At 32.9% G+C, this 14,723-nt stretch overlaps 1 protein-coding gene across 2 annotated transcripts in view; it reads left to right on the top strand.

The window, feature by feature from the left end:
* The window catches only part of CSMD3 (CUB and Sushi multiple domains 3), a 581,291-nt gene that overhangs the window by 219,328 nt on the left and 347,240 nt on the right, over positions 1-14,723 (top strand). For both annotated transcript variants that reach the window (XM_077782368.1, XM_021546425.3), the window contains exon 7: positions 9,989-10,294. In XM_077782368.1, coding sequence (XP_077638494.1) covers positions 9,989-10,294 — 306 coding nt within the window. The remainder of the gene's footprint in view (positions 1-9,988; positions 10,295-14,723) is intronic.

Raw genomic sequence — 14,723 nt, forward strand, 5'->3', positions numbered from 1 at the left:
TTGCCAATATATTTTTTTCCTGTAGAAATTTTCTTTGTGAGCATTTCTGTGCAACATAAAAGTGAGAAAGATACTTGTAATAACCAAGCTTTTATGGATATTAGGAACAATTTTGGCTATTGAACAAGAACACTATCATATTTATCATTGTATTGTGGTGTAAAATTGCCTGAAATGCTCGCTAAGGCAATGCATATGCAATTCTTCTTAAAATGATTTTGAAATTTGAGTGTGTAAGCATTTACCTTAGGACATCTTGAAATTGTTGTCTAATGGATCACTGGGGTCCTCTCACAGGGAAGATTTTCCTCAGGCAAAGCTCTTGTTTTGCACTGGATGCCACTTCTTAGCTTAAAAGTTCACTTACTGCCCACTTGATGCTGACAGCACACAATGTTCTGCAGGAATAGTTTTATCTCTGTAAACTCTAAGTGGATTTTGAATCAGTTTTTATACTGAAGAAACCTTTTTCCTTCCCAGAGAATTGTTTTCATCGTACTTAGGTCCTGACCTTTCTTTAAAAGTATTGTTTTTTAGTCTGCCTGACCTTTTAGATAAAACCAAAACATAAAAGATGTTCAGTTTCATTTGTAAATAACTCAGCTTTGCTTTGCTTTATAATTAAGATTTATTTTGCTTAGAGATTAACTTTATCTATTTGAGTGAGAAATAAGGAAAAAAATAACACTTCTTGTTAACTTAAATGCATTGCTTTGTTCATAGGCATTGTATTTTTCATGGTGAATAAGAACAAGCACAGGTCAACAGCTCCCTGAAGGCTGGTGAGCTCAGGGATCAGGGTTGAGGCCAGAAGTGCACAGCTTTTCATCCAGTGTTGGTCCCCCTGCCCCCAGCCTGGGAGTAGAGCAGCCTTTGGGCACATCTGGGGGCAGACCAAACCCTGGGCATTGGGCATCTCCATGGAAAAGAGGACAGGCCAAGGCCAGGCAGGGACATTAGCCCCATGGCTAGGTAGAGCAGGAATAGGGGAAGAGGGAGACAAGCAGTGCTGTGGCATCACTGGGCAGGGACTCATGGCTTTAGCCTTGGGGCCCTGGACCCATAGGCGTGGGTGGGGAGAGGCCCCAGGAAATCTGGCCAGTCCTGTCTAGGCCCATTAGAGTCCTAGCAGTCCTGACAATCACTGGAGAGTACTTCAGTGGTGTGGGGTACATAGAAAAATAGTGCATGTTTGGTTACAGAACTTCAGACCAGAAGTTAGTTGGGTTGTTATGCACTTATGTAATATTATGGTAGTCAGAGAACCTTGTTATAGGCAAAAGGGACACAATTTATTGTTATTCTAATTAATGTTATAATGATCTGATAGTCTGAATTACCAAATATAGAAAAGAATCAATGATAATAATGCACTTATAAAAGTTAAGAACTGCCTTTGTACTTTCACCTGTATTTCTTTTGTCTTATTTTTACCCTTTTGTCTGTGCTCCTGGGTGGGGATTACAACCAATTAAAAGCATCCAAGTATCTGTTAGAAGAAGTTTGACACTCCTGGACATGAAGTGAGCCTTCTCTTCAGTCTTGGAGTTGAATTATTATTTTTTTTAATATTTTCTTGACATAGTCTGCTTCTTTCTCATTGTCCTTTACTAAAATCTGAAAGTTGCATATTAGCGTCCCTCAGCTTCTCTAAGTATGTTGCTTGCTATGCAAGACATATGTAACTTTATCAGATCATTACTGTATGCAGTAGTATCAGAGCACAACATTTCTGAAATGCCACCAGCTCAAGAAATATTCACTTGACACCTATGAATTATCAAAAATTGTGAAAACAAACTCAGGGCAAGGCAAGCCTACATGATGTCAACGTAAATTCTGTGGCCTTGTATTACTAATGGCAAAACTGTACTTACAGGCTGAAGTCTCTATAAATTTTTTTGTGACATAGGTAAGGTAAACAATGAAAAAAATATGCTTAAGTATTAAGATTTGTATTCAAGATACCTTTTCTGCAACCTTGTCTTTACCATTTGCCAAGTAAATAAACAAACTTTCTAAGAACTTTATATAATTTCTAACAAGCAATAATCAGTTTAGAAACATGCAATAATTAAAAAATATATTACATATATTAGCTATTAAAATAATCTTCTGTATTAAAATAATTATCTGTAATGAAGGTTACTATATTGAATAATTTATTATTTTAAATTTGTTTAGCAATCTCTAATAATAAGTTCAAGTCAAATAGCTTCTTGATGCCTCATACTGGATTTAGAATAGAAAATGTGGGCATTAGCCTGCTTAGGGCAGATATTAGACACTCAAGAGCAATGGTACAAAGATTTTTGCTATTGAGAATAAGTGAAAGAGGTTATTACTGGGTTTAAGATTAGTTATTTTCCCACATATCAGAACTTCATTGAAAATATTAAAACTATGACTGTCAGTCATATCAATATATAATTTGAGCTTTAGCAAGTATTGTTCTATCTGAAACTGTATATTTGATTTATAAAGACCACTTTCCTTGCTAATAATAATGAACACCTTTGCCTTGGTTTGAAAAGACAGGTGTCTGCTAAGGAATGCAGGAGTCTCCCTTGAAATGGAGGAAGTAAACCCCCTCCCTCTGAATTTTTTATAATTTTGAAATTAAAGGGCTCTCAGGCAAAAGATATAGGACTAGGAATAACAGTTCTTTATTAGGGAAAAATAAAAATAAAATAAAAATGCACTAATACAAAACAACACTGACAGAGTCAAATATGACCTGACACCCTGTTGGTCAGCATGTTGGTAGCAGTCCAATTAAATGGTGGCTGCAGTGCTCCGGGAGTGACAGATGTGGTTCTGTTGAAGCAGTGATCTTGTAGAAGGGTGTAGTTTTCTTATGAAGATCCAGGGGTGGTGTAGATGGGCCTGGTCTTCCTCTGGGAATCCAGTGGAAAAGAAAGCTGCTCCTCTGGGAATCCACAGGAGGAAAAGGCTGCCTGTGGTTTTCCAAATGTCAGATTATACCCAGGTAGGAATGCTTGGCTCCTCCCCCTGGACAGCACATCTAACAATGAGATGATGTAATTTTATCAGTAATGCAGTGAGACTCAGTGGCACATTAACAAAAGATGTTTCCCGGAGGGAGGATTGGTTGTGGAAGAGATAAAGAAAACTGCCCAATTAACAGAAGTTAAGTCCCACCTCTAACAAATGGCAATAGAATACATACCCCCATTTGCAACCTAAGACAACACATTAGACAACTAACAAGAGGAAAGTGAGAATTTAATTTTGTTGAAAATAAATCAGAGCACCACAATATCCTGGCATATCCATGGTGACACAAGAAACAGAATTAAAAATCAGAACTTTTAATTATATATCTTTTTGTTAAATGGTTGCTATATACATTTTAATGTACATAGTCTGTATAGTAATTCTTCTATCCTTGAAAAAGGGAAATAGCATTCTTGCACTAATTCAGAGTCAAATTAGAAAGAAAACAAATATGTAAGACAATATTTGCAAGGCTTTTTACTTTATAAATACAATAAAGCTACTCTTTTAAAGGCCAATAGATGTGACTGCTTTCTGTTCCCAGCATTATATTGCTCATTTCATCAATTTCTACAATATTATTGAGAGCCTTGAAGAATTTTTAAGTTGTATTGTTTCAAGGTTTTTTTGTATGATTGTGTTTGATTATACAGATCTATGTTACAATGATAAAACATAGATCTGTAAAATCTTTTGAAAAGAAAGCTAAGTATGACTATGAAAAGAATTATTTTATATTTTGAATAGCTGCTTTCTCATTTGCTATCATTCATTTGTGTTAAGATTTGGTTTTGGTTTTGTCTTTTTCTTAAAAGTAACAGGCCTTTCAAAAAGTACTTTCTCACTTTAAGTAAACCAACTGAAATAACATTTCCACATGTGAGTCTATGTTGGTAATTTTCATTGTTTTTCTATTCAACATATATTGCTGTAATACGTTATATTATTTGGACAAACATATATATATAAATAGAAGCTCTGTCTATGCCCTGATTTTTGTAGAAAGAAAATAAATAATGTTAGAGATGTCTGGCATTTTGTCTGAATTTTCAGATTTCCAAATGTAATCAGTTTCATAAAATTAAGATGCATAAATTTACTATATTTTCAACTACTTAAAAATGTGAAGTGATCTTAAATTTATCAAGGCATATGGAAGATCATCAAGACGTGCATTTGTGTATACTGAAATATGACATACCTCCTGCATCTCTGAAAATTTCTGGATGGTGCTTGTCACTTTCAGTGTTTTGGTATACGTCTTACTGTAGCAATTGATTAAATTTACAACTTTACATAAACAATAGAGAAAAAGAGAAAAAAGAGATAACAATAAAGGAGGTTGAAAAAAGAGAGCAGAAAAAAAGGGAAGCTTAAAAAACAATCGTAAGAGAATGCAATAATGAAAAAGGTAAATTCTGGTACCAAAAGGAAGTAAAAATGAAATTTTGACTCTACCTCCATAAATGTGGACAACATCAAAACAAAAGGAGCCAAAAAGATTTTTTTAGACTTCTGGCTAGATAGATTTGGAGTTTTTGCTATCTGTATAAATCATTGCCTGTTTGAACTTAAGTCTAGAAATTTGTTTTGAACCCTGTCTTTATCAGTCACGTATTTCTTTACAACCACAGTTTTATTATATTTCTATAAAATCACAGTTTCTTTTCTTTTCTGAATAGATCTGAGATGAAAATAGATTTTGTCAGAAGAATATTTTATGGCAGCCATTAATACTGATTTTATGTTCTAAAATCTATGTTTATATATCTGCTTCTTTTATTTCCTATTACAATTTGAACCTAAGATCAAGGTAAAGATACTAGAAATTTATGAAAAATAAAATAAGTTGTTTTTTAAAACAATATGTCTGGAATTACATATCTTAAAAGAGTCAAATAAGCTGCTACATCTACACAAACTTGAACATTCCTTTAACAGATCCAGAATATATTCTTCTAATTAGGTTTCTAACTTTACTGGATTTTTTTTGCAAGCATCAGACATTTAATGACAGAGAACATCAGAGACAACAGGTAATTAAGATAGTAAAAAAAAAAGTGTCTTAATAGAATGCAGGAGTCACTCCAAAATTAGTTAAGTATAGGAAGGTTTTAAGTGAGGAAGATAAATAAGACTTGACTAAAAGTCCTTGAACATCTGAAAGAAAAATGAAGATAGAAATATAGTTATTACTCTTTTAAAAAATTCTGTTTATAATTGTAACTCTCATTTTTCCTTTAATGAGGTATGAATTTATTTTTTTGCTTAAGACTGTTTACACTTTTTTCTCAGTTAGCCATTGCAAAATAATAAGCTGTCCTCTTGCTAATATACGCAGGAAAAGTCCCAGGCTGGCCTCCTGGCAGTGACGTCATTAACACTTAGTAGTAGTAGTCTGAGTCCCATTTAGAGTCATCTGCATTAAGGACCTTTAGCTTTATTTGGGAAGTGTGTTGCTGGATCATATATGTCACGAGAACTAATAAATTCCTGTACCTTTATTCATCCTGAAAAAATGAGATAGTGAATATTCCAATTTGCTTTCACATTTTGAACTGAACATGGTTTTGGGAATCTGCAAAACAAATTCTCATGAATTAGAATAGCTGTTGGATGATAACCTTAGGTCCCATTTGGTCTCATGAGCAATTTGCATATTTTCATCTGTTCTCCAACCACCGAAGTAAAAAAAAAAATTTAGAAAATAGTCAAAAATGGGCCAGACATTCTACCTAGAGTCCAATAACAAGTGTAGCATTACCAGTGTGTGTTCTGGTACAAGTTTTCTTCAACGTGTTTATCAATGAACTTCAATCAATGACAGAGAGCAGTCTCTGTGGATTTGCACATGACACCACAATGTCAGTCAAAGATCAACAATCAATATAGCTGAGGACAGGGTTGCCACAGGGACACAAACAAGCTGAAGGAATGAGCCAACAGGAGTCCTTTGAAACTTAGCAAGGGTCAGTGCAAAGTTCTGTAGCTGGGTAAGGAAGAACCCCTGGCAACAGAATGATAGCAAGCCACTCTGCTGAATCAACCCTGTGTGTTGTGGCAGACAGCAAACTGAGCACGACAGCAGAGTGCCCTGGGAAGAAAGAAGGCCGACAGCATCCTGAGTTATGTTAATAAGAATGTGGTCAGTAGATTCAAAGGGAAATATTTTTGTCTTTGTCTTAACTCTTTTCTGACCATAGCTGGATTAATGCCTCAAGATTTGGGCTTCATGACAGGGAAGATGAGTTTTTCACTGACGCAAGTTCAGTGGAGGGTCACCAAGAGGGCTGGAGGCTGGAGCACTTACCCTGTGAGGGAAGACTAAGCAACCTGAACTTTCTTAACCTGGGGAAGATGAAAGCTTTCCAAAGTCAGAGTCCTTTAAAAGGAAAAATAAAAATATCATTTTCAACAAGCATTTTCACTCTGTTAGATACCATTTTCTGCCTTATTTTTATTTCTGCTGAATGCTTCTCTGAGTGGGCAAAGGTATTTATTATCTCCCTCGATTATTCCTTCAGGAATTACTCATAAAAAGTTAGTGTGCTAAATTAACTGTTAATTGAACTTCCACTTTGAGTTTATCTGGGGTAAGTTTCCTTTGGTATCATGTTTACAACAGGAACCCTGTGTATACTTGTAGCATATTGCTTATGCAAAGTGTGTGCATCTAGCACAGATTCATAATCTATTTTTGGAGCTTTGTTTCAGGCAAATGTCAAAGGCTCTTGCCTCTTTTCTTTACTAAAAATGATCCTGGAATCAAGAGCAACTTCCACTCCTATATAAATAGAAAGGCTTATGGGTCTCCCATATGTTTGCATTATCCTGAGTTTTAACAGTTGCAACACTTTTGAGTGGTGTCTGCTTAAGACTAGTTTTCTGAACCAAATTTCTCTGTAGATCATCAACTTGATCTTTTTTCACTTCTACATAGCTACAAGTTTTTAAGTGTAAATACCACTTTGAATCTTTCCTGGTGTAAGCAGGCTAATTTGACACGTTAAAGGCCCTCAGTTTTACTGACTTTTATTTGTTCTCCTTCCACAGAGACTTACTTAGAGAAATGCTGGTCCAGTCTAGGAGGTCTCAGAGTGATTTAGTGTGGGCTGGTCAGGTTCTTTTCTTTGTGAAACCATGCCCTAAACAGCCATTATACTTTCTTGAGCCCATGTCCTTACTGCTTCCTCATATGATTCATCCTGGTAGTTCCTCAAGCTTCACATCTTCTCAGTGTCTGATTGTGAATTCAAAGTGATGCTCTGCCTCTGAGTTGAATTCAGTTGACTGCAAAATTTTGGTCGAAGCTTTTCCCAAAAAGCAGAGCTCAGTCTGCTTTTTTTCCTTTTTGTGCCATTTATCATTAAAAGTTTTTCTTCCCTTTTCTCCTTTTTGATTTTTTTAAACTAAAGTGAAATAATATAGGAATATTTCTTTATCACATAGAAAAATACAATTTTTAAAATAATCTCTTTGACAAACTGAAATGTCAGATGTGATTGCAGAAGACTGAAATGGAGAGTATGTTAAAATTCCCTTGCAACAAATGTGTTTCAATTAATCTAAGACTTTTTATAAAATAAAACCAAAATTCATGCTTGTGCAGATTACAAATACTGTTTATGGAAAACATTGATTAATCTACTGTGTGGTAGCTGATACTTACAAGATTGTTTATTCATAACATTAATTTTCTCTCAAAATCCTCCATGTAAATCAAGTCATATTGTTTAACTTTACTGATCTTCTGCATAAGTTCTTCAGTGTAAATGGATGTGGAAGACTAACAACTTTCTGTTTGAAAATTGCCTCTGTATCAAAGCAGTATTTTACAGTGTGTAAGCTTTGTAGCTTTAAGTAAGTTTAATTTCTCTTGCTTTTTCTTTTGAGATGAAATTTTTTAAGTTCTTCTCATTTAAAGTGCTGTGCGTATTTAAATAAATAGGATAGATCATGCCATTTGATGGAGTTTTGAATATAATTTTGCTTTGACCATGATATTTGAAGCAGGTAAATGCCTGTTGTTGTACATTTGCATGCACGATACAGATATGTTCACATAGATTTTCTTTTAATAGCAGTGGTTATGTAACATACATTAAGTTTTCTTTGTTTTAAACATTTTTCTGTTCCAAAATATCTCTTGGCCATGCATTTGTATTTTCTGTGTTTTAAACTTTATACCAGTCTGTCAAAATTTATTGTATACTGAATCAGTAGTCCAGACTTTTGATATTATGCATATTGTCACCATTTTCTTCTTTTATTATTAAATAAACAATAAAAAAATGTCTAGATCTATTTTAGTTACTTATGCCACTGCAATTATAGGATAGCAAGTAGTTTTTGGTTTGGTCTCTGACACATTAAACCTGGAGTCTTACATGGTGCTTCTAAGGTTTTTTAGTTTTGCAGGGGAAACCACCACTATGACTTAGAAGTGCTATACTACAGAACAGATGTTAAGACATTAAATGTTAGATAGCAAAAATAATATGCACCTATATCAGCTTTATTTTTTGTCTTTATAAAGCTAACATATCCTCTTATATTAGTATTTTTAATAGTATGATAAAATAAACCATTTTTAACCTAAATTTTCTGCAGTAAACAAAAGAGAATTTATTAGTAAGACTATTTCTGATATGAGGATCTCTTCCATTATTTTATACAGAACATTTGAGAATTCTGTCAAGAAATCTGATATACCTTGTGCCTTAAATATACTATATAATGCTTAATTCTTCTGTGAGTCTTATTTCCATTTTCTAGTGGGCAGATTTTTCTAAAAGTGTGAAAACACTTGTTGCTTTCCATCCTGATATCACCTACATTTAAAAGGCAGGTCTCAAAGTATGAGAGGAGAGCATAAAACCAAAAAGAGAAGTGTGTAATATTATTGTTTCAATGACTGTTCAAGGGACTCTAATCATTATGACGAAATAAAAAAGCCATGTTTTAAAGATACTAGTAAAAAATAGCACAGTTCATGCTACATCAGCTTTGTTTATGCTATTTTTTATGGTCAATTTTGTTATTCATTGCCCAGTCATTTATTTGTTCCAGTCACGATGGAGTTTCTACTATGTTAAGATGTTCTAAATGCTCACAGGTGAGAGACTTGGCTTCTAAACATTTACAACTAAATAAGGGGGATGGGGAAGGATGAAAATATTAATTAAATATTGAAAAATTGGTTATATATTTTAAATACTAGAGAACTTATAAGTGCTAACAATGTTTTCACAGGCAGGGTATGGACAATTTTCTTAGCTTATCAAACATTTTTTCTGTGAGAGTTTTTAGTAAAATAATTTGGTCTATTACAAAAATCAAGGAGCAAAAAGAAAATTACATATGAAGCCTTTTTACAATCTTAAGTATAAATAATAATGATGACAAGTTTTGTTTAAATGGATACCACTTATTATTCATCTACACTTGGCCTCGTGTCAAGTCTAAATGTGCTTTTAGAGTCCTGTCAAGCTTTGATGAAGAGAATGAGCATATCTGGCAGCCTTATTAGTAGCTGGATTAGTAGCTTATGGCAGCTTTTTCTGCCACTTAGGTTACTACATAATGCTGCCATTTCACTCCTCAATAGTATGGTTACCATTTTTCAAAGCGTGGGGCCCCTATCAATTGTCTAGCTGTATATTTTGATCTAGCCATGCTGATTCAAGACTGAACATGCAGGGGTGGAAATTATGTGTTGTCATTTTGACTGGTAAAAAAGTTTTGAGGACATTTAAAACTTAACATGTATTATCACTGTTACAAAATGTTCACTAGCATTAAACAATGTTCTGATTGCTTCAATTTTTTAAATAAAGCCTATTGACTTTCATCTTTTCATGTCAGTTGTCTTTACTATGTTAAACAGAGGGAAATTTAATCTTTTAGATTGATCAAGAAAACACAATTCAAAAGAAAAAGTTAGCATCCAGTACTACTGTGTGTCCCACAGGTTCTTCTTTCATCAAAACTGCCTCCACTGGTGAGTTAGAGGAGCATATTGCAGCCACTACTGGTGCCATTACTGTTGCTAGCACATCTGCTGATGTTGCTGTATCCAGTGCAGCGACCACCTGTAGACAATCTGCTGAAGAACAACGAGTACAAGCTATGAATATAAGAAAATCAGTTCTGGAGTCGGCCACTTACAAGGAAACACTCTCTCTTCATCAAGCAAATTTACAAAGCACAAGACGACGACCAAGAAATGCTGAACAGATAGAAAGAACTAAAGAACTTGCAGTTGTTACTCATAGAGGTATTGGATATTATTTTACTTGTGCCCATGTAGTTATGACAAAATATTTTGTATACATTAAAATGAAAGTTCAGTTATCCATTTAGGAAATGTAATTGAACCAAATGGGACAGGGATTAAATCTGTCTAACTTTGAGTTCTAGTAGGGCAGTCAGATGGAAAAACAAAATCAGTAATAATATTGTCTTGGTTATTTAAATTGATTTTATTTATGAAAAGACAAAATGTACGTATAAGGAATTTTGTTTTGATGTGACTTTATAACTCGCATCATTATATTTCACAATAAAGCCTAGTGTAAGAGCTATCTGATGAAAGTTTAGAGAATTGAGGTTAGACTATTAATCTATTCTGCATATGTGATTAGATATAATTAACCATAACATTAAGAATGTACTTTATAAATAGCTGCTGTTCTAAACTAGTAGGTGATGCAGTTGTATTCATCTCCCATCTGGTTAAGTCTTCAGCAAAATTTTGTTTTTTAAAACATCTGTACATATTCATTCCATCAAACATGAAATCAATGATCAAAGCAACATTTAGAGTGCTAGGATATTCAGCAAATATCAAAGTATTAAAGCTAAAGATCTCATATATTTTTATATTGAGATCATCTACTCTGCATGCTAAAATATTCATAATGAACAACATTTGGAGTATAAAACTATCATTGTTTGCTGTGTTAAAAGTAAATGTCTATATCTGAAACATGAAGCTGACAAAAAGAAATGCTGTAATGTCTTAATTTAACCAGCAGATACTCAGAAAAAAATTGCTTGTCGTGTGTGTTTTTAAACATGCACAATGTCAGGAAGGGATCAGCTTAATTTTTCAGGCTAATGTTGTTGAATACAATTTATTTTATATTTTGAATTTTTATGTGCTTAATGTTAATCAATTGTACATGAAAAATTATAAAAAAAACAAATATATTCATAAGAAGCACCTTTTATAGCCCAAGCAATTTACGGAAGCCTTATTATATGATTGACATTTTGTGAAGACAGTTTTATTTGGAATCTGTTGTCTTACTGGATAGTCTTAGTGTAAGTTATTGTAGCTTCATTTACTAACACCTTTTGAAACAGGAGAGCTGCAATTCTTCAGAATTTTAAAATATATCATCAAATAGAATAAATTAAAAACACTGGTTTGCATATAAAATAGAAATAATTAGATGTTTATGTTTCATTTGTATTAATTTCAGTGGCGATCTGAAGTGTTTTCTGGTTATTGACTGATATAAATCAATCAACAGTTTGGTTTGTACGAGTTGCGTGGCTGTGCACTCACTGCACAATGTCTTTTGTCAAGTTAAAAAAAGGGCTTATTTTCAGTTATGAGGGAGAATATGAGGATCTGTAATAATATATTCTAATTTAAAGATATAAGAATGCACTACTCTGGCAGTTAAATATGGTAGAAATTGTGATACACATATAGTTTTTTTCCCATTTCCTCTTTGGAATCACTATACTGCAGTGTCCTCTCCATGGTTTTCTCAGTGTTCCTTTCTTCTCTGACCTATTCCTTAGTAGAAGATATTGGTATGGCACATACTTCTAAATTATTTTATTGAAATAAAGTGCTAAACTTTAGATTATATTAAAGAAGAGAATAATTTAGACATCAAGATACTGCTACAAGAATGTTATGGTGCTAATTTTTCACATATTAAATTAGTACTACAGGTACCAAAAGGTATGACAACCTACATACAAGTGAAACCAGACTTGTATAGACCTTCTTGGAGAAGAAAGGCCACACCTAGTTCCATGTGCATTTTGTATTTTATTCCCTCATGCAACTTTGAAAGTCTTGATTTTGCTAGCAAATTAAATTTTTTTATGTGTCTCTTACTCACAGAACCGTATATGTGTGCATGCTATTAAAGGATATTTCTATATGGAGTAAAAATTTACCATTTTTACTCAGCAAACACCAGTATTAGATAACAGCCATTAAAGCATATCAAGTGACCTTGAATAAATAACCTATAATTTTCTTCCATATAATATTCCCTATTAAAAATACACAAACATATTCTGAAGGAATTTTTTTGAATGTGAGATAGTTGTTAATTGACTTGAAGGAAATTTTTTCACAGAGGGATGTTGCAGAGGTATTTCTAAAGAATTTCCTGCAGACTATTATTGAAGTATTTTAACCTCTCTTTTACAATTTTTATGCACAGAAGTTTAAAAACTCTGCATATTAAATAATTATGGAACCATATGACCTATAAAAGAATTTTATATTAATTACTTTAAAAATTATTTCTCTATTTATTAGCTATTAAAAATTAGTTTTTAATTTGGGAAAATATTTTTTGTGTTTTTTAATTTAAGAATTACACTCCCAAGTTATGCAAATTAATTCATAATTGAGAAGACAAATTTTAATATACTAAATATAGTTACTAAAACTTACTATATGTAAGTGTGAATATTTAAAATTGTAAAAATTTATTGTGTGTATGTACCTAACTGTAGGCTTTCTTGAGAATATAACTGGTAAGACCCAAATAGTGCAGTTTTATGATATATTATCATAGATGAAAAATCATAACTGTAGAGAAAGAGTAGTACTGTTGGCATTCCATGGGATTGTTCTGTGAATAAAGTGTTTCAGAGTGAGTAGGCAATAACAATACTCCATTGTTTTGTAAAAATTTTTGGAAGTTTATGCATTAACGAGTTCTATAAAGAGAACTAGAGATTTATATATACCCTAAATTCAACTGCTAGCTGTAAATTGCTGTACTATATACACTACCTGGATTTCAATAATAATTTAAATTGTGTCAAAAGCTTACTGATTATTAGCTGGAAAAAGGAACTTTAGGTGCCTTTGGTGAAATACTTTCCTTAAAGTTAGGGAAGTACAAGTATTATTTTATAAGGCAGTACTGAGATCTCTTGAGGAATACTGTACATGATTATAGTTTCTTCATCAACAAGAATCCACACTGAATCAGATAAATAAAGGTACTAAAATGGTGTCACATTTTCCTGGTCATCCCACCTTACAAAGTAAAATGTACAACAGGATGAAAGGACAAATTTTGAAGTGAATGTCAGTATGTAGAGAACTTAAGTAATGACAAATTAGTATGTAATATGTAAATATTTTCATTAGGGAGATGAGTAAGAAGAGTTCTTGTTATTGGAACACTGAATCCTTGTAGAAGGAGGGAGTAGATGAAGGATGAGAAGATTACTTTGAAGATGCACCTTGATAGGCTAATGAAAAATATATTTAGATAGGATAGCTGGTAGTGAAAAGCAACACCTTTTGGGTCCTTAGTTGTAATGAAACCAAGTGGTTAAATTCAGGAAAGTTTGTCTCCTTAATTCAAAAGAAGGGGGGAGAAAATGGAGATCCCTAGCCCTTTTCATTCAGTTAAATATAGGAACTTCAAATGCTGAGATTTAGTAGAAATTCTTTTTGATGCTACAATCACGGTTTCTAGCATGATCTGTATTTCTCAGATGTGAAAACAAGACAATGAAGCATGATAGAAACATAATGTTTCCAAGTGTTTTTTAATGTTTTTTATTTGTTTGGGGTTTTTGTTTTGATTTGGTTTGGTTTTAGTTTTTGGTTTTCTTTTTCCTCTTCAAATATTTAAGAATTGTTGGCTTCATCATGACTAAAGAATAGAGGATAACTGGACATATTTTTGTTTTCTGCTATTTTTGTTTCATATGGTCAATTCAGAGTTTAGTAATGCTTTTAGTTCTATTGAATTATTCAATAGTTTGTATCAACTACATACTTATTAAGGTTTTAGAATTTTTATTTGTGTATATGCATTTATCATGGGAGATATTTTAGAACATTTTCTTGTAAGAGCTTATACTTTTACTGTCTAAAGATATGTTTAGAGGCATATGGGCAATGATAAAGGCATTTGTGCTGTGTGCTTAATAATATTACTTAAATTTTGGTCAGCCGTGAAGTGGTGAGGCAGTTCCTTATTGATTGTTGTTGGTCCCTTCCAACTATCCTTTCTATTCTATTCTATTCTATTCTATTCTATTCTAGTCTAGTCTAGTCTAGTCTAGTCTATTCTCAATGTTCTATTTAATATGGAAATACATGTACACATAATTAAATGCCCTTGAAAAACAAATGAGTACCAGATGCAAACACTGAAAAAGACCTCTAGTACAGTTTGCAAGTCATAAATTAAATATAGAAAAAACAAACAGTTGGAAAAGGAGATACAGTAGTTGGAGGAAAAAACTTGCTTAGCAGACTCAGAATCAAAAAGTGACAGGAAGTCTTAATGACTCTTGTCATCATCTAGCAGTTCACAAGTGCCTCAGTGCTTTTCTTAGGAAAATAATTTCAAGAGAACTCTAGATTTAAAAAAAAATTATGACTCCAAATTTCTCTTTTTAAAGAAATGTCATTAAGCATT

This window comes from Lonchura striata, chromosome 1 (genome assembly GCF_046129695.1).
Source record: "Lonchura striata isolate bLonStr1 chromosome 1, bLonStr1.mat, whole genome shotgun sequence".
Taxonomy (NCBI): Eukaryota; Metazoa; Chordata; class Aves; order Passeriformes; family Estrildidae; genus Lonchura; species Lonchura striata.